Below are 19,865 nucleotides of genomic sequence, written 5' to 3'. Positions count from 1 at the left end.
AACTGAGCGAATTTGTATCTAGTCCGCCAGTTGACCAAGGACGTGTCCGCTATAAATAGATACGACTGGATTTCCCTGTGACGTCATATGTTCACATCAAGCATCACCTTAGTGCGGAACGAAAGTGTAGCACAGCAAGGGATTCCTCACAAAATCTACCACTAACAGGTAAGGACTGTTTGAATGACAGTGAATTAGCGAGTTTAGTTTTACGCCACACTCAGCAATATTGCAGTTATATGGCCGGACTAAACAATCCAGTGATCATATGGGATGTGATTATATGTGTCTACAAAGCCAGCGAGTCTGACCACGCGATCCAAAAGTGGCCAATTTTAATCCGGATCTTCACGGTTCCATTTGTATTATAACCTAAAAGGAGGCAGTATAGCAGGAACAAAGCTATTACAAGGTACCCCCTCCGAATCTCTGTTTTATATTGGGAGTGCATCAATCCACTGTCTATTAGGAAACAGGTCCAGCACATTATCCAACCGGTCATGACAAAGGACAGCTTTGAAGAGCAAACTGTATGATTCGATTGAATGTTGACTAGTAAACAAGTAAAGGCAATGCATTGTTTATGAAACATTATTCATGCCAGTTCTGTGAAACAGAAAGTGGGTTTCTTGGAAAACGATCTATTAATAGAACGGTCGTGTCTGTATGTATTGCACTTGCCGACATGCTAATGTAATTCAATATTAAGGGACGAGTAGACTTGCTCACGTCTCTAAGGTAAAGATTGATATTTTATGTGATAATTTCCCAAAAATGATAAATAAACAGACTGGGGCGCCTTCGAATGGCATTACTATACATCCATGGGTTCAGCATTTAGTAGCGCCTTGGAGCAAGGCCATGTTTGATGGCCAACTTTAACATACGTTATTCCTCATATGGTAACTAGACTAAGAACATTGCACATCTGGGCTTTTGGAGCACCACGGAAAATAATGCTCAGTAATATTTGCTGGATGAGGGTTTTGTATTCACTAAGTCCATACTTATTTATTATGGATTTCTTAGTAAAAATCGGTATCGATAATGAATTTGTATGGGTGTTTTGATAATAAACAAACATTATATATGCTTCATGTGCAACTGGAAACCGACACATTCAGCAATAAAACTCCGACATATATATGATTTCGTCATAGTTATAGTCTTAGAGTGTGCCTGTCGGTTGTATGCCAGGCAGATTCTTTCAACAAACTACGTCTTCTCTCAACGGCAATAGTTCTGAAGCAGACCTGTGCACATATTTTGGAACAAAAGATATTGCACATTTACAACTGAATTTTCCTGTCTATCGATCATTTTATCGTTCGGTTTAAAGGTTACGTCAAATGGAATCTGTCTGTTTCGGAGGACAGTCGTGACTGGGCATACACTGGGATGTTGTATGTCTAAACACTGATGCCGCATGGCGATGCTGTGTTGCCTTGTATATCATCGGGATCAGGATTTGTGACAGCAATGAAAGTATTTGGCTTTCTTGAGAGTCATGTTAATATGGAGGCTTGTGCAAACATATCCCCTTGGCTCCAATGAACGGTTTAAAACACAGTGTGAATTGGTATTCTGCATGCACTTATGAGCAGCCCCTTGCTCATATGAAGCATAGTATGTGTCACATACCAAAGTAACCACAACAGAAGAATACTTTTTTTTTCACATTATTATTAATTTGCCGCAACAGGTTTTATCTTGTCACGTAATCCCTGTTTTGCAGGTCGTGTGCTCTCCACCCAGCATGACAAAACTGTTCAATCGACTGTGTGAAGAAATGCTGATGCATTGGCTGGAAGGGAGGAAGACATTCAGGCTGTTGTTTGAAAGCAAAAACTCAAGTAACGTCCCTCATGACTTTCACCGATGTTGCGACAAAAAAGAAGCAACTGTATCTATCTTCTTTGCAGAAAACAGTTCATTTGGTGAGTATAACTGTAACCACGTTCGGTTCGGCATATTGTCATGATGCATTTTGAAATGTTTTAATCTGATAACTAACCTTATGAAGAACAATTTACCGCTTTGTTTGCGAACGATTAATGAGTGAGTGAGACCCACGTCGAAGCAGCCTACATGTCATTGCCATTTCTTGAATGGCAACTATCTCAATGAATTCCCCACCTTCGAAGTTCACAAATATGGCCAATTTTGTGGGTGTTACGTTCCTAGCTATGTTAAATACATGTAAACACAGACCCGTCAAGATCCCAGGAGAGAATAGGCCTTCAGCAACCCATGCTTGCCATAAAAGGCGACTCAGCTTGTCGTAAGAGGCGACTAACGGCATCGGGTGGGCAAGCTTGCTGACTTGGTTGACACATGTCATCGGTTCCCAACTGAGAAGATCGATGCTCATGTTGTTAATCACTGGATTGTCTGGTCCAGACTCGATTATTTACAGACCGCCGCCATATAGCTGGAATATTGCTGAGTACGGCTAACTAAACTCACTCACTCTCATATGAACACAACGTAATAGGCATTGCCATCGCTAAAACCGTCACTGGTACTGGTTTTGACTGAAACATACTAGTGGCGTTTCATGCATATACCATCATGTCTCCTAATTACGAATGCAATATTATCACAAAGTAATGCCACCTTATATACATATTAATGTGTTAGGAATAAAAGAGTAACTATTCTATCTTAATGTGACGTACATTTAAACGAGATCTCTATTTTCTGCCATGAAGGATATTAGTGATTGCATCTTCTAGGTTTTATATTAGGGGGTTATACTTCTGCAAGCTGGGAGGCCAAACCTTCAGGATCCAAACCGGATCGTGATGCATTCGTGTTCAAGTTGTACGACCGCGGTTCATTCAATCCAAGAAAGTATGACACAGATGATCACAGCTGTTCAATCTACTGTCATCCTCTCTACGGGCCAACGTTTGGCGGAGGTGACCATGCCAAAGCAAGACGAGATATTGAAACCAGGCTTGAGCGGCGTTCCCCTCCAGGGCGGGACATAGTGATGATCCTCGCTGACCTGGGCCAGACGTACAACAGCCAGAAGCACCACGGACATGAACGCCTAGTATACAACAGCACAGCTCAAACGAGATTCCAAGTTTATCAAGTTCTTGGTATGAGGGTATCGTGCACTATAATCACTATTAATAAATATGAAATCTATTCGATTTGGATTGCGCTGGGTTCCACCCACAACGTTGCATGTTCAAGGCGTTACAAAAGTCATAGATGTTCTATCACGGGAATAGATAGTTTTGGGGGATAGAGTTTTCTGAAGAGAGAGATTGAAGGGCTGTTTTAATGTCTCAGAGGTGGGGGATTCTTTCTTGTTCTGAGGTAAGGTGTTCCATAATTGAGGTGGTGGTGCGAACTGAACAGATCTGCTGGATTATAGTCCTAAATACGGTACTGGAAGTAGGCGTTGGCTTTCAGAGCTTAGACGTCGTGAAAGCTGTTGTGGAAAGATCAATTCTGAATGATTGCTACCACTCAGTCAGTGGTAGACAAAACACAAGATCTTGAAGTGGATCCAGGTTTCTATTCCTAGTCAGTGTAGAGACATTAATACCGGCGTTGTGTTGTCAGTCAAATCAGTTTGTGCTGCTGATTAGTGTATTAACTGCCTCTGACTCATTATTTACAGACAGCCGCCTTAAAGTTGGAATAATGCTGAGTGCGGCGTAAAACTAAACTCACTTAGTATTGTCATGAACTGGAACCTTCCGAAGTCATGCTGAATACATAATTACATGTATATTTGTCCTGTGCATTTCATATGTATACATTTTTTCTTCGCAATGCCTATTAAAACAACGTCGTGTCGAACTTGCGGTTGTCTCGAAGTTAAAGTTGGTTCACATTTATTCCTGATATAGTCAGCATTGTGTCAACTCTCGGATAACTCGGATAAATATTTACTTAGGTCAGTTCCAATTCGAGACCAGCATGTTCGACTGTATAAGTCCTCCTGAGTACATGTATGTACACGGACTGCCATTCGAGGTGAATCTCATTTTCCCTTCTTTCCGACAGATGATAAAGGTTACCTGCCCTCCCCATGGACACAGGTATCGGACAACAATGATGTAAGTACTGAAGTAGTGAGAAGAAAACGCATTTCTACTCTCTGTCCTCTATTTCGATTGAATACGTTTATAAATTTAGTAGATTTTTCTGGGGTATCTGTATTACTGTATTCGTATAGTCAGAAGCAATCGCTGTTACAGAAAATGATAGCAGACACTGAAGGTTATTGCTCGCCTCTTGACCACGTGAAGATCTTGCTTGTGGGTCAGCAAGGTGCCGGCCAGTCCAGCTACATTCACAGCATCCGCTCGGCCTTTAGGGGTTATGTCACAAGTGCCCACAGCACAGAAGCTGCAAGTCGTACTTCCAAGGCAAGAGGAGAAATGCAATACATGAATGTACTTCATATATTTACGTAAAATGATCTTTCTATGCTTTTATGCACATATAGTTTGTAACATACTACATTCAGTATCTTCTTTGAACATTTTACCAAATTTTGTAATGAATGCGTGTGTTTAATTAAACAAAGTTCTCAATTGAAACAATTTCAGAGGATGGAACATGAGATCAGAAGAGGACACAACAGGGCAGGCCTCGGTTTGTGGCTCTGTGAAAGTCAAGGACTGGAGACATCCCAGGAAACTGCGCCTGCTGCAGATTCACTCTGGGTCAGTTCAGCATCAAGCCAAACATCTTTTGGTCTAGAACTGATGTGTTTGATAAGCAGGAATATTCCAGGAACAGCACAGTATGACAATATGAATCAGTCCAGTAACGACAGGTTAACTAGTTAGCGTGTTTGCTCGTCAGGGCGTAAAACTGGTTCTGTTCCCATGCTTATGCTCGCTGTCGTGACATTACTAAAACAACATTGACGCACAGTTTTTATGTACCGTGTTATATGTATAGATGCAGTCGATTGGTCTACTTTCAGACGAAGTTTGCATCATGGATAGTCGATCTCATTGACAGTTATAGGAAGAGCACTCATTTGCAGAACATGCAGGGTATTGTGTTTGTTATTGATGGAAGTACCATCGATGACCTACCCAAACATATTAAAAGGGAATTTGACCAGTGGAAAGACATAGCCAACAAATACAGTAAGTTAAACTATGCACTTACCCTACGTCATTAATAATCAGCACTAGACTTAAAACTCAAAATAACAAAATAACTTATTATAGGTAACGTCGTTGTTGTTGTATCATCCACTGGGTGGTCTGGTCCATGTCTTGTTATTTACAAGCAGAGACACGTGAAGGTCCGGGGTAGAACAGGCCTTCAGCAACCCATGCTTGCCATAAAAGGCTACTATGCTTGTCGTAAGAGGCGATTAAGGGGATCGGGTGGTCAGGCTCGCTGACTTGGTTGACACATGTTATCGGTTCCCAATTGCGCAGATCGATGTTCATGTTGTTAATCACTGGATTGTCTGGTCCAGACTCGATTATTTGTAGACCGCCGCCATGTAGCTGGAATAATGCCGAGTGCGGCGTAAAACTAAACTCACTCACTGACAAGAAGAGTATCCCTTAAATGTTGATGAGTGATGCTTTTAACAACAAACATTGTTCGTTTTTCTGCCTATGTAATTATGTTTATTTTCTTTCTGAGCAGAGATTCTTCAAACGGTGGTACTGACAAAGATCGACTTGGTTTGCTCGCTGGCGGGCAAAGACCTGTCTCTGACGTTCCAAAGTTCGCAGATAGCCGATCTGGTTGACAAGACAGCAGAGCTCATGGGTCTACCGCGCTCACACATCTTTCCTGTGAAGAACTACGTTGAGGAGCTTGAACTAGAAAAGGAGGTAGACCGACTTACCCTGTTCAGCCTAAGGCAGACGCTACGGTTCATACAGGATCGCCAGAAAGATTCCGTGCAGAGCTCAAGACCACAAGACATGGTGTAGAAGCTGTGGTGTCCATGGGATGTTCGCAGAGATCGTGTAGAGCCATATCCGAACAGTAATACTCATTTCAGCCATGTAGTGTGGCACATATGTCACATATTATCGTCAAGAAATTTACCTTTGTCTAGTGCTATCTCATGCTCATGCTCAGGCTCATGCTCAGGCTCAGGCTCGTGTCCGACGATGCTATTGTAAAGGTAAAATAAGCAAAGGTCACAAAAGTTAGCTTCAGATTTAAACTTACCTTCTTCATCTAATATGGTCACCTAATACGGCCGGAGGTTTTTAACTTGTGATATGTCTAGACTGTAGAGATAGTTCTCAGTGGGGGAAAGACAAGGGTTGATCGTCATTGGAGTTGACGTTAATCTCCCACAATCTGTCTACAAATTGAATAAGGACTGTATACAATTTAGAATTTCTTGTTCCATTTTTTTAAGGATTGTCCACAACATTCTACCTAAGTTTAACCAAATCAGAAATACTTCATATGGAAAAAGATGCTTCCAGACAAACACTGCCGATATCTTCTCACACAAAGTAGTTGCGGTTGCAATATATGGCGGCGGCATCTTCTTCTGCTCTTCCTGTGTTCTCTCAGAGAAGTTTGAAAGGGATATTTTAATATAGATATCCCCCATTTAGCCCTAAATTGAGCGTTGTGACCATATGTGTTCCCATCCGATGAGACGCCCAACAGCGGCAGCATTTGCTACGAAGGTTTAACGTAATAACGATTAATTGTTGCCTGCTTTCATTTTAAGATTAGGGTGTAACTATAGGGACACGCATGTACTTAATCTGTCAAAAAAACCCAACTAAACTTCTGTTATCCTCTAGGTGATGTCTGCAGTTGAGTGCTTCGAACCAGAATACGCGAGGCTGTTTTCCTGTGATATTAATGTGTGCTACAGATGTAAATGCATAGCGATTCTAGAACAAAACTCAGAATGTACGTAAACACAACGACGCTTTTATTTTGTAATAAAGTTTTTCGTTATAGCATAAGCTTTACTCATTGATGCAAGCTGACTATACTACAGAATTAATCTTGAATTGCCAATGGTCACTGTAGCAACATCTACAAGGTCAAGTGATGAGACAAACACCCTCTTTGTGTTAAATATTATACTCGCTGTATCTAGTACTGGTGTCGACTATTACACATGGAACACACAAGATATCCAGAAGCCTGTTATGAGATGCTCAAGACATACGAAAAAAATGGGAAAATAAATTGGGTGTCACAAGTTAATTACTACTTTGGTACACTGGCTTCTCATATGTATGGGTCGCCCAGGATTGTGGCCACGCTGGCATATTTATTAAGCAGTTTCAACAACGTTGTGAAGATACCCAGTTTTAAGATTGGCATTCTAAGATTGGTAATTGGGGGCATATTCTGAAATGAAATCACAATTAACTCCTGAGAAATACATATCCACACTTGCTGACAGACACGATTTGAGAAGAATCCTATGTAAGTTTCGTTGTCTTTCACATAAGTTCAATATTCAACAGTATAGGTTTGATAAAACTTGAGAAAAGAATGTTATTATGCACTTAGTGCCAATTACAGCAAATCGAGGATGAGTACCGTTTTTTGCTTATTTGTCCTTATTATTCTGCAGCTGGAAGCCGCAAGAAAATTATTCCATCATATTATCATGCTTATCCATCACGGGCTAAATATTATCAGTTACTGACATCAATTCACTATGAACACATACTAGCTTTAAGTATCTATTTGAAACGAAAATTGCCAATTTGAGTATATTGGCAGTACACAACCCTCCACTTTTCGTACACCGCTGTGCACTGTTTCTTTTGTATATTTAATGTACTTTAGACCATGTGGCCTTCATACTGAAATAAATTGTCATTGTCATTGTCATTGTCATTGTCATTGTCTACAACGTCAAGTAGATATCTTCTGTCAGTCTCGCCAGGCGCTTTTACCGGTACTAAACTGGTTCATGGCTCCCAGCTTACGATATGCGAAATGGGACCCAGATAACTTCCGGTGACAAGCATAATTATATTCAAGAACCAGTTCTAATTCCAAATTGCACGACCGCCAAATATGACTTTATGCTTGGCTGTTACAGCTGTTGATAGTCGTAAATATTAATTTGTGAATGGTGTCATAGGAATTTGTTATCACTGCAAATATTATCGGTTCCTCAACTGAAAATCATGAGACCATTTGACAATGTATGAAACGTGGTTTGTCACAGGAAGTACTAAGGTCAAGGGATGCATGATACCTTGCATGCTCCAGGCTCCAGCAATATTGTGTAGGAGCTGTGATGTCTATGGAACAAACAGATCGCAGTGACCGTGTACTATGTTCGTATCTGCAGGCGTGAAGTAAGTGTCTGGTCTTCAGTGAATGTAAAATAGGTTATGTTATATAACATTATTTGTCTCAGTGTTATACTTAATAATTGTACTTCATAAATAACCTCAAAAGCGTTTTGTATAAATCCGCACTACCAATTTCGCTGGTCTGGTCCATACCTGATTACTTACACGCCCATCCATACAGCTAGAACATTGCTGATTGCCGCATTAAACAACAAACTATGGAAACAGAGAAAGACAGGAATGTCAACACTCGCGAGATGTGCCTGACCCAAACACAAACAGGTTCCATTCTCAATACTTCTCCGAGAGTTTGACTTTACTTCCGGTTATCCGCTTACACGTTGTGACAATGAGCCCGAAAGCTCTTTTTCCGTGGATATACTCCACGAAAGTGACTATATGAAAAACACCAATATATAGTTTCGGAGAAATTTCAATGTCAGAAAAAATGCTAACACAAAGAGGAGTAATAACGGATAATCTAGTTTTAATGGACAGTTAAGACGGAATGTGCAGCTGATTTCATTCATCAAACACGTTAGGATTCACAAGTCTATGGAAATGCGGTTGAGAGACGAATATTTACGTCCAGTGACTACTGGCTAGCGAATAGTTATTGCCATATTTTAGCGATATTTACAAAACCATTCCTCCGTTCCTTAACGTAATAAAACAGAATTATGATAATTAATTAGCCATTCGTTTATTCGCCATCCTATCTCTGCCCCGAGCAAGTTTTGCTTTAGTATGCACGTTTGATACTGATGTATCGGCGATAACTGGTGCGCGGCGGTAACTGCTCGCTAGCCAGCCGGAACAGTCTGCAGATCTACCTTTGATCGTTGTATAGTTGGTCAATCTTCTAACTATACGGTCAATTTGCGGTCACTCTGGACTCGTTGATCTATTACCTATTACTATATTATTGGTTTACTTTCGAATTTCTAACAGCACATAACGATTACTGTAGATATCTAAATGTTTGTTCAAGTACAAATGCACAGCCAGAATTAGATGAGGTTTTGCACAGTGTGATTGATGAATTCTTGGAGCGTATAGACATAGAGCTAGATGTTGATACATTGAGGAGAGGCTTCTGAGTAACGAAACTGGGAAATATACACATTTGATAAAAGAGATATGTGACTTAATTCACAATCACACCCACATATTTGAACGTACAGATATGATCAATATATTCAGGTCTGGATTCCGTTTAATATTCAAGATGTTCAGTATTAAATAACAAACACATAATGTGTTCTTTACGTACTATTATTTAAAAAGATCAGAAATAAATGATGTGCAGTTATAATATTTTCAGGTATCCACTGTACAGGACTGTTTACACTTTGTTCTGAAGAAGATAACATCAACCTGTTCCTTTTACCAAGCATCAAAAACAATAGAAAAGAGCACTGAGAATGGCAAAAACATAATTTTATTTATTACGCGTGAAAAAAAAAATATTACAGCTAAACGTTTCACTGTCTGCAAGAATCAGTTAAACTATGAAGCACATGAAATTGATCTGCCAGTGACTAAGAATCTCATATTAGTTTACGCAGGGATAAATTACAGCGTCTCAGGGACTATAAATGAAAAATACACCACTTCTACAAGTCATTTAGATACTACAGTGCTGATCAGGACACAAAGTGTTTGAATAAAGAGTCCATCCAAAACATCCTATCAGTTATGCTCGGCATATGTTTAATTGTGTTAGATAGAAAACGTGTTGCTGAACACGTTCCAGTTCATATCCTTCAACACATCCGTTCTGCACAAAACACTGGACACATTTACAACTACAGTTTGAGTTTTTCTGTACCAAAAACCAGACCAATATCATAAGCAAGATATAAAAAAGTAACAACAGAGGAATCATTCTGCTCAACAGTTAATTTCCCTATCACATGTCATAGTCAAGACATCTTCCAATCTGACAGAAGAGGAGAGGTGAATTTAGATTACACAGCAACTTCTCCAGAAATACCCTTGGTGCATCGGGTGGCCAACTGTCTTACATCAGTTGATAGTACATTGCGTGAATTCATTGCATATTTACCACCCGTCATCAATAGCAATTGCTCATCTTATTGTAACTGTGTTCAGTGTGTTCTTCTACATTATCTCCACCCCGCTTTTCCAACTCTGCGTTCAACATATCCATCAATATGGTTCAAGTTCTAATCTTCCTCCTCGTCCAGGAAGTTGTAGAGATAGTCATCAGCGAACCTCAGCATCTGACGAAGGCTGACTAGAGCAGGAACATCCACATTATCCACCAGCTCCATTTCCTTCTCGTAATTCTTCACGGGCAGAACGTGGGCACGGGGCAGACCAACGAGTTGGGACACTTGTTCCACCAGTTCGCTGACTGCAGAGCTGTAGAACAGGGTCCCCGGATTCTCTTCAACATATGGACAGGCCTTATCCACCTTGGTCAAGATGACCACTTGTGGTATGCCTGTATAGAATACAAATTCAGATCAGGACCCATTTCTGCCACCCGATTGACTCTTAGTGAAGTCAAGACAAGAAATTAATACCGGATTTGATAGAGCGAGTAAAATCCTTCTCCTTGGTCTAGACAAAGTAAAACTAAATAAAATAAAATGATACCGTATATCTCAAGTGAAACAATGCGGTATTCGTGTTATCGAACGAATGAGAGCAGGCGAGGGTGTAGAAGGTTAGGTAAAATGCATATGTTAGGCTACTGGGTAGATTCCGATGTTAGAATTTTCAAATGAAAGCACTGTAACACTGAAAATTCATATTGACAGAAGAATGGGGTACAACACAACCGCAAATGTGGTGTCTTGCAATTAAAGTCTTAGAGTAAAACGGGTCTGACAATTCACGTGTAATACTTTCCAGTTGCTCTCAGTTGAAAAAACTACCACGTACAATGTTAGAGTGAGGCAGTAGGATACATACATGTATATGACTCCTGTCAAACTGGTAGTAGGTTCTGAACATAACTCGAAATCGGCACAAGTTGTTATTAAACTGGATCATGCACCGTACAGATATCTAAAATGTTTGTTGGTCAACGTCGCGCTCAGACACATTCCATCTATTTGCGGCTTGAAAATAATCCAGTTTAAACCTTAAAATCCAGTGATCAAAATCATGAGCATCGATCTTCAAAGGTGGAATATGATGACATATTTCAACAAAGTCAGCGAGTCTGACCACACAATCCCATTAATCGCCTCTTACGACAAGCATGGGTTACTGAAGATCAGACCCGTGAAGTTCCGGGTTAGAAGATTGACCTTCAGTAACAGGCAACTAACAGGATTGGGTGGTAAGGCTAGCTGACGTAGCTAACACATGTCAACGATTCAAAATTGCGCAGATCTATGTTCATGCTGTTGATCATCGGATTGTCTGGTCCAGACCCGATTATTTACATACCGCCGCCATATAGCTGGAATATTGCCGAGTGTGGCGTAAAACCCACTCACTCACTCACTGAAGATTAATTCTAACCAGGATATTCATGGTTTTATTAAACCAACAGCATCAAAACAAATTCAATCTCATTGGTTGACGCTGTTGTTAAACTGGATTATGAACTCTAAAACAGTTGAGTTTGTGCACCTCTCTGGTTCGCTTTCTGTTGTATGGCTTTCATATTCTGCAGAATTTTGTCTGGGAACACGTCTACGGAACAACCATCCATGACGAATGCCAAACAATGTATCTTGTCTTGTGTTACAGGGGACTTGTTGTATCCAGGTGTGTCAGGTGAAATTGATACAGCTGGGTTGAACTGCGAACATAGAAAGTAAGTTTGAAACAAGCATAATCTGCTTGCATACTGTTAACATATTCAAGATTGAGCGAGTACACTGACTTTAGTAATATTTCAGTATATCACGGTGGGCTGACACCAGCCTTCACGCATTGTACCCATTGTATCTAAAACAACCCAAAAAAACCCCAAAACACCGGAATACAGTGTTTTGAGTGAGTTACGCTGTACTCAGCAATACTCCAGCAATATGGCGGCGGTCTGTAAATAATCGAGTGATCAATAACATAAGCATCGATATGCGCAACTGGGAACCGATGACACATGTCAACGAAGTCAGCGAGCATGACCACCCGATCCCGTTAGTCGACTCTTACGACAAGCATAGTTGCCTTCTATGGCAAGCGTGGGTATTCTATGGTATTCTACCCCGGACCTTCACGGGTCTACAGTGTTTCGTGAACAGCCAATAAGGCAAAAAGCCTGATAACAGTCGTCGGGGTTTTCTGTGATCCGATATCATTCGTGACTCACTCGTGCTATTCCGGGACAAGCCGAATACCTGTTGCGGAAAGGGACGAGTGGTGACGAATAATGCGAGATAACCACGCATGTACATATTTATATTAATGCAAAATATATCCTGTGACACACATACCATGTGCTCTTGTTTTTGAAAAGACACTGTCGTGTATGGATCTGTATACAATACAAAAATCTGAAACGGAGCTTTCTTTGTCTCCAATTCACGTATTAACAAGAATCTCTCACTAAAACGAGTTACCTTACACACATGTTCTCCAGGCCTTTGACCTGACACGTCACTAATCATTTTCGGTACTAGTATCGACGATACGAGATCAATCTATCACCATGATGTACCATATACTTGTCAGGAAGGTGTCCATCCAATATGGCTACCACGTCAGTCGCGTCCATTCCTTGGGCTTCCTCTAGGCCCCGTGTGTCACACAGTCGGAACTTGAGTGGTTTACCCGTCTCGGAGGACCGGACTTTATACTTCCGATACTAGCAAAAAATACATGTGACAGTTACCTTCCTTTGTTTCATTGCACAATGTTCATGTGTTTACCAGCCTGTGTAAATATCATCTCAGTACTTTTCGTCACACTCCACTACTGCGTCTAACAAAACCTAATAGGAGGTCACGTCAGGTAACCTTTGAGATTGACCAATCAGAGGCCAGGTTACCAAATCGCGAAAGTTGACATTTGCACATACCTTTTGAACTCATACCTCGGAAAGGATTGTAAACGAACGATTCCGAATGCTATTGTCCATACGATCCCGACAGGGCAATGCATATGGATCACGCTGCAATACTGTGAACAAAGGGTAAATAGTCGCTGAAGATAACGTTTTTGGCAACATTCAAGGATGTCATAGAAAGCCCAAAGCATACGAGGGGATGTCGATAGGTTTTGAGCCTTGCATGGAAAAATACAAAATATTAGTATGGACCACATTTATTTTTCAACATAGTCCCCTTGTGAGTCAAGACACTTGTTCCATCTTTTCTGCCAGGCGCTGATGTCATCTCTGTAGAAGGTTTCGGTCCTCAAACCAACCCTCAGTAGCAGCAATAAGCTCATTATCATCCTGAAATCTACGACCACGCAAGTGTTTCTTGAGATTTGGGAACAGATGGTAATCACTTGGTGCCTGGTCTGGAGAGTAGGGGAGGTGCGGCAAGATTTCGTACCAGCATACCTGGACAGCAGCGGCTGCAACGCGAGAGGTGTGTACTGGAGCATTGTCTTGATGCAGAAGAATACCACGTCTGATCTTGCCTCGGCGCTTCTCCTTGATTGACTGTCGCACTTGCCTCAACAAGTTAGCGTAATATTCCCCATTCATTGTTCTTCCTTTTGGTAAGTAATCTATGTGGATGACGCCTTTTCTATCCCAGAAGACTGTCGCCATTACCTTCTGCACTGATCTGGAGGCTTTGAACTTTTTGGTCCTGGGAGAAGTGACATGTTTCCATTCCATGGATTCTTGTTTGCTCTCAGGATCATAGTGGTGGATCCAGGTTTCACCACAGGTTACTAGCCTAAAGTGAAAATCTTCTGGATTCTTGTTGTATCTGGTTAGCATGGAGTTGCTTATGTTGACCCTTGTTTGCTTCATTTCATCTGTAAGCATTCTTGGCACCTATCTTGCGCACACCTTAGACATGACGAGATGTTCATGAAGAATTGTCTCGATGGATCCGTGTGAAATGCCTGTGGTCGTGGAGTGTGATTCGACGATTTTCCAGCACAAGTCTATGCACTCTGTCAATGTTTTCTTAACTAGTGCTTGTTGTTGGGCGACCTGGACGATACGGAGACTACATTTACTTAGACTGATGTGTTTACAGAAACATGGATCCGTCAAGACAAAACTTATATAAAACGGTGTAATTAGTATACGCATACAAGTGAAGTGAATAAATAAAATATATATACATCTAGCAATGTGTTTAAAGTCAGCTTTAATCATATGAATCGACCACCGGGTTTAAGAATTATCAGTAAATTACGTTACCAACAATTTAGAAGAACACATGATTTAAATTTTATATGGCATCACCCAGTCTCTACTCGTACTCTCATTATTTCATGTTTGAAGATCGAATGAACGCACTCATAGTATGATGGTTCTGATGAATAAGTAAGACAACTGTCCAGCGATGTCGAAGTTTGAAGTTTAATGATATCAGGGAACATAGGGCGAGGTGGGCGAGCTGACTAAAGCACCAGGCTAGTAATCCAGCGAGGTCGAGCCAACCTGTGACCGGGTGTAAAAACCTTGGAGTCAACTTTGTGTGCAGATTCTTTCACAACCCCTAGTGTACAGTACACAACCATGTGCACTTAAAAGCACCCACGAATTTGTTGGCATATTACCAGATGGTGGCCACATGAATAGGTGCAAACACCAAGTTGCGGGTACAGCAACGTTCATTAAACTTGGACAAAGTACTGTGACTATGAGTCCCAGCCCACCCAGCTGTTTATGGGTACCTCGTTAGGGTGAGACTGCCTCAATAAACTCGGTGCGCCAAGTGGCAGTAAGAGTTGTATACTCCCTAGATTGAGATTGACATCCAGTGATCGAGGGAAAAATACCAGCGCCTTGAGCATGCACTAGTGCGTGGATATGTGCGCTATATGGGTATCCTATATGCTATCCTATCCTATTTTTAACAACCGTCAGTTACGGACAATTTTGATGTTGGCTTTAGCGCGATTTTGATAAGAATATGCATAGAGCTATTAGTCCAACTATTATTGCAACGCTAGCGTACCTTCTCAAGCATTCAGACTTCACTGTCACAGTTACCTCCCTTGCGAAGATGCGTGGGTATGGTATTAAAGGTTACAGAACACCAACTGTTCTCACATAGACTTGTTTTGTAACGTCATATTTTTTAAAAAGTCACCCTGGCTGTCAAGATCCATTCCATGTACACATGGCTACAGTCTGACTTTTAACCTAAAAAAACCCCACACCTGGCTTTTCCGGGCACAGGAAGCGGCAAACAACCCGAGTTCCGCACTAAATGTCAGCTTCTTGAAAATATCTGTACACACAATAAGCAGCAGATAGTTAAAATTGCACTCAGTTTTAATTACTAGATGGACAGAAGACCATGAAGATCGTACACTAGAATATACTTTTCAGAGACGTGATACACAAATATCAAAAACGACTCACATGTGTCGTAAGACTGTGTTCGGTACTTCCACTGCAGGCTTGACTAGTCACGTGACCTCTGAAGATTGAGTTTATGGTGTTGAAGTAGCTGGACTTACCAGCTCCTACCGCCCCCACCAGAAGAATGTTGACTCGTCCTACCTTCACCCCTTCGATGGGAGAATATGTTTCGATCTCAGATTTCAGAACCTGAAGTACAAACACTGATGCCAGTAGCAGCAAGATGAGATACATTTAGCGTATCAAAAATGACATGCATGCTACAACCAAATCCACGTAATTAAATCTGTGATAAAATAGGGGAAACGTTTTACAAACGTATAATTGTAGGTTCCGGGAGTTCGTAATGACAATCCAAAAAACAAAAAAACGCGTCCATGGCTTTGGTTGTAAAACACGTGAGTCGAAGTAGAAATGTTTCCAGTGATTTATATACAGTCAAAGCAACTAGGTAATTGTTTTAAATTTGTGTTTAAATGTGCTGCAGGATAGTTTAAACAAACATTTACAATATATCTTTCTTCTAAGGTGTCGGCTTAGTAAATGAATACACATCATTAGTGTGGTGGAGCACTATTCTGTAGTACGGCACTGTAGGGCATCTGATCAGGTTGTGTCAGAAATTGAGACGACACATAAATATGTTCAGAAACTGCGATCTACCTTTGGTTTAGAATCTGTTAATTGTCTCCACGGGTCGTCGTTGAGAATGCTTCCATCTGCAAATGTTTTAGTTCCTTTTCAAGAGTCTCAAATAACACAACACATCAATTACATTAAACGTGTTTGTTGATTCATCCCAGTAATATTCCGCAAGTCTGACCCACGGAATTCAGTTACAAATACTGTAGATAATGATCAACCACGCCAGGGTCTAAGAACACATAATCAACCAATTCACAATTCTGACAATGTGGTCACTCGTATAAAGCTCAAATAATACCATAACTGTTGTTTAACGCTGCACCCAGTAGCATAAAAGACATGTGAATGCGGTCTGCAAACGAGTCTGAACCAGTGTGAATCTACTGGTGGACATCGAGTATCGACCAACGCAACACAGATACAAACGCATGCGTCAGTGAATCTGACCAACCGACAGCTTTGCAGCCTCTTACAACAAGTATGGGTTGCTGAAAACGTATTCTAACCCAGATCTTCACTGGTCTACAATATCTCCCGACATCAAAGCATCTGACTAACCCACCTTTCACACTGTAGACTTCCACATCGTAGCAGACGAGACTTGAACAGGCCAGTGATGCGGCATTGTCTCCCGCCATATTGTAACTATTCCCAGGAGTCATATAACCATTGAGAGGGAAGGATGCCCCGCTCAAGGCCACAGTCCCGTTGAAACTGTGAATGTCATGACCACCCCCGAAAGTAGGACCATAGTTAACATGTCCGTAAATTGCATTGGTGCCGTTTGTTGTCTGGTATCTTTTAGGGCTGCTGGAACCTTTGAAGTACAAACGGAACAGGAATGCTGTCGGGTCGACCCTGTAGGCACCAGCAGAATCCCAACTGACCGATGTGTAGCCACCAAACACGCAGTCTGACGTGTTATAGAGCACTGTGACTGTAGGCCCTTTGTTGTCACATTTCTGGTGGAAGGCAGTGTTGGAACATCCATCACGGGTGGCCTTGTACAGAAGTTCAAAGCCTTTCACTCCGTCCAGCCATTTTCTCAGTTGTTTCTGGTCTTTCTTCGTCAAACTTCGTTCCATGATCTGATGTCAAAAAATACTAATCAGCCGCATGTTCTTTTATGGAGTGTTCGAAATAAGCACTGGGTCGTAGGCCCTTGGCAAACAGGTTTCGAGATGTAACAGAACTTTCAAAATGTTATGGGCCTATGTGCCTGCAAAAAATTCAAACGTCTATTTTTACGTCACAATTACCACATGTCACAATTACACATGTCACAATTACCACATGTAACAATTACCACATGTCACAATTACCACATGTAACAATTACCACTTTAGTTTCAAACGTCCCTGGAACCTGGTGGCACCGTTGTTTCATATTACAAACACATATTTGTATGTTTATTATCATAGACATAAACGTAAACTATACACGTCGCTTTTAACGTGATTAAATGCCGCGCAATATCGAAGTATTCTCCCTGGTGTTGTGTACGGCAAGTCAAGGGTATTGATCATTTCATGTAACATTATTAAGAAACAAAAAGACCCATGCTTCCGTCGATAAGAGTGTGATCTCTGAGATTGTGTCATTCCTGTCATTAGAAATGATCAACAAGCTGGTCCAGTACGCAGCTGGTCAGATGCGTCCGTCCAAGAAGAGGAAATATAGGGATTTGGACTGACGACTAGATGACAATCGTCATCAACTCGAACAAGAAACACTTTCCGTGAGACAGGTAGCCGATGCAACAGCTTCCCACCTATAACGTTTGGGTTAATCTCTGTGAAAGAAATGTGTGCTATATGGACGTACGATGTAATTATTAAAACGGCATGTATTTTTACATGAATCATTGTACAAAATGTTAGTATGAGTTTGTAGATGAGTGTTTCAAGTATGGAAATAAACTGATAAAGATCTAAACTATTTTCATCTTCTCATTAAGTGCGTTCTCATCCGGATTATCCTCCTGTATCATCTCGTTGACTGTCTTCGTAATCCTTTATCAGTTAGCAAATGAAACTAGTCTCAGGACGCCGACCTGTATATTTCACTCCACCATAAAGTTGGGTCAGAAGGTCGGCGTTATGAGCCTGATCCGAGTTAACACCACTGTTAGAATACATACAACTGCTCTAACATTGCTTCCCTTAAGATGACAGGCGCTTGTCTTAACCAAATCTCATAAACCGGGACGGTGTGATAGCAACCAATGCAAGCATTGAGAGCGAGTGTCAATTTGTTTGTTTTGTTGTGAAAAAAACATGCAATTTTCTTTTCAAAATCATGACACCTAATTACCCATCAGCATGATTCGTAATTTTGTCAAAGAAGGCCAGTTCTCACTTAATAGCGCCAAACCAGATTTTCCACTTGCACGTCATAAAATAACAAACAAAAACCCAAAACAACAAACACAAGAAAAAACCAAAACACACATAAAAGGCAAAACAAAATATCCACCCACACTCCCTCTCCCTCCCACCCCACACCCCCGGCCACACACACAAACTCCACCACCGCCAAATAGGCTTTGCGACAGAAATTGTTACTCTACGCCACTGCGTGCAACATTAGCGGATGATTTCTATAGTGAAAAATAGCTGGGTTTGATACCGAAAGTAGAATTTTGAAACTTTGAAGCGAGGCTGGGCGCCTCAAGTACACATCTTCGGAGATATCCAGATAACACACATGGTTAATTCCATAACTCACCCTTATACATCCACTAAATGCCGAAGTACCTGGTTCACTGATCTTCTCGAATGTAACTCACAATGCAGTGTTGCGTTCTCGGGACTTTCTGTCACGTGATTTTCAGGAAAGCGATACTGAGATAGGGTAAAGGGAAGTAACTCTGTAGGGCATACTTGATTGGGTGCAGTCATGAGAGATGTTACAGGTTTCACAACACCAAATGTTTTCCCATGGACTTCTATAGTAACATCATATTTAAAAAAAATATATATCCAGGCTATCAACAGTGAATCTTTGTACAAAGAGGTGGGATTCATTCACACTGTACATGCGTTTTCATGTAAATCATCGTCAACCCCCGTAGCCATGAATTATGATCGGTCCCTTATCCAAACATCTGAAGCATGTATCCAAGGCACAATATCTGTATCCAAGTTGGTCCACATGCATTAAGTGAATTTACTTATCAAACTCCCGATTTGAGGAGCCCAGCTGGCCCACGTTAGATAATTGATATTCGCACTGGTCAGTGAGATACCTTTGCCCCTGAGTAATACCCGTAATAGCTGCAGGCGGCCAATAGGTGACCAGTCAGCCTCTCCTTCCATAACCCCTAAAGATCGAGCAGATGCTGTGAATATAGCTGGACTGGCCGCCATCTGACTGACCCAATTCACGTGGTCAATAGATTGGGACAAGCTGTAAGTTAGATTTATGCC

General features: G+C 41.2%; 2 protein-coding genes across 3 annotated transcripts; one reads left to right on the top strand and one right to left on the bottom strand.

The window, feature by feature from the left end:
- Nucleotides 1-92: 92 nt before the first annotated feature.
- On the top strand, nt 93-7,825 carry LOC137293564 (interferon-induced protein 44-like). Its single transcript, XM_067824193.1, has 8 exons — nt 93-168; nt 1,736-1,937; nt 2,748-3,107; nt 4,027-4,079; nt 4,221-4,391; nt 4,575-4,691; nt 4,958-5,126; nt 5,644-7,825. Exons 2-8 carry the CDS (start codon nt 1,757-1,759, stop codon nt 5,934-5,936), a joined length of 1,344 nt encoding a protein of 447 aa, XP_067680294.1. The 5' UTR covers nt 93-168; nt 1,736-1,756; the 3' UTR covers nt 5,937-7,825.
- Nucleotides 7,826-9,722: 1,897 nt separating this feature from the next.
- LOC137293562 (interferon-induced protein 44-like) lies at nt 9,723-19,302 on the bottom strand. Of its 2 annotated transcripts, none has more exons than XM_067824188.1 (7): nt 19,165-19,302; nt 17,000-17,525; nt 16,456-16,511; nt 15,793-15,981; nt 12,952-13,098; nt 11,916-12,087; nt 9,723-10,773 (listed from the first exon to the last, which is right to left on the bottom strand). In XM_067824188.1, the coding sequence occupies exons 2-7, from the start codon at nt 17,520-17,522 to the stop codon at nt 10,493-10,495; spliced, it is 1,368 nt and encodes a 455-aa protein (XP_067680289.1). In that variant the 5' UTR covers nt 17,523-17,525; nt 19,165-19,302; the 3' UTR covers nt 9,723-10,492. The 2 variants fall into 2 exon arrangements, with proteins under 2 accessions (XP_067680289.1, XP_067680290.1); XM_067824189.1 differs by having other exon boundaries at nt 17,000-17,656; nt 19,165-19,282.
- Nucleotides 19,303-19,865: the final 563 nt, after the last annotated feature.

The sequence above is a fragment of the Haliotis asinina genome, chromosome 8, assembly GCF_037392515.1.
Source record: "Haliotis asinina isolate JCU_RB_2024 chromosome 8, JCU_Hal_asi_v2, whole genome shotgun sequence".
In the NCBI taxonomy this organism is placed as follows: Eukaryota; Metazoa; Mollusca; class Gastropoda; order Lepetellida; family Haliotidae; genus Haliotis; species Haliotis asinina.
Note: the sequence above shows the minus strand (reverse complement) of the source record. Positions and strands in the feature narration are given on the sequence as shown.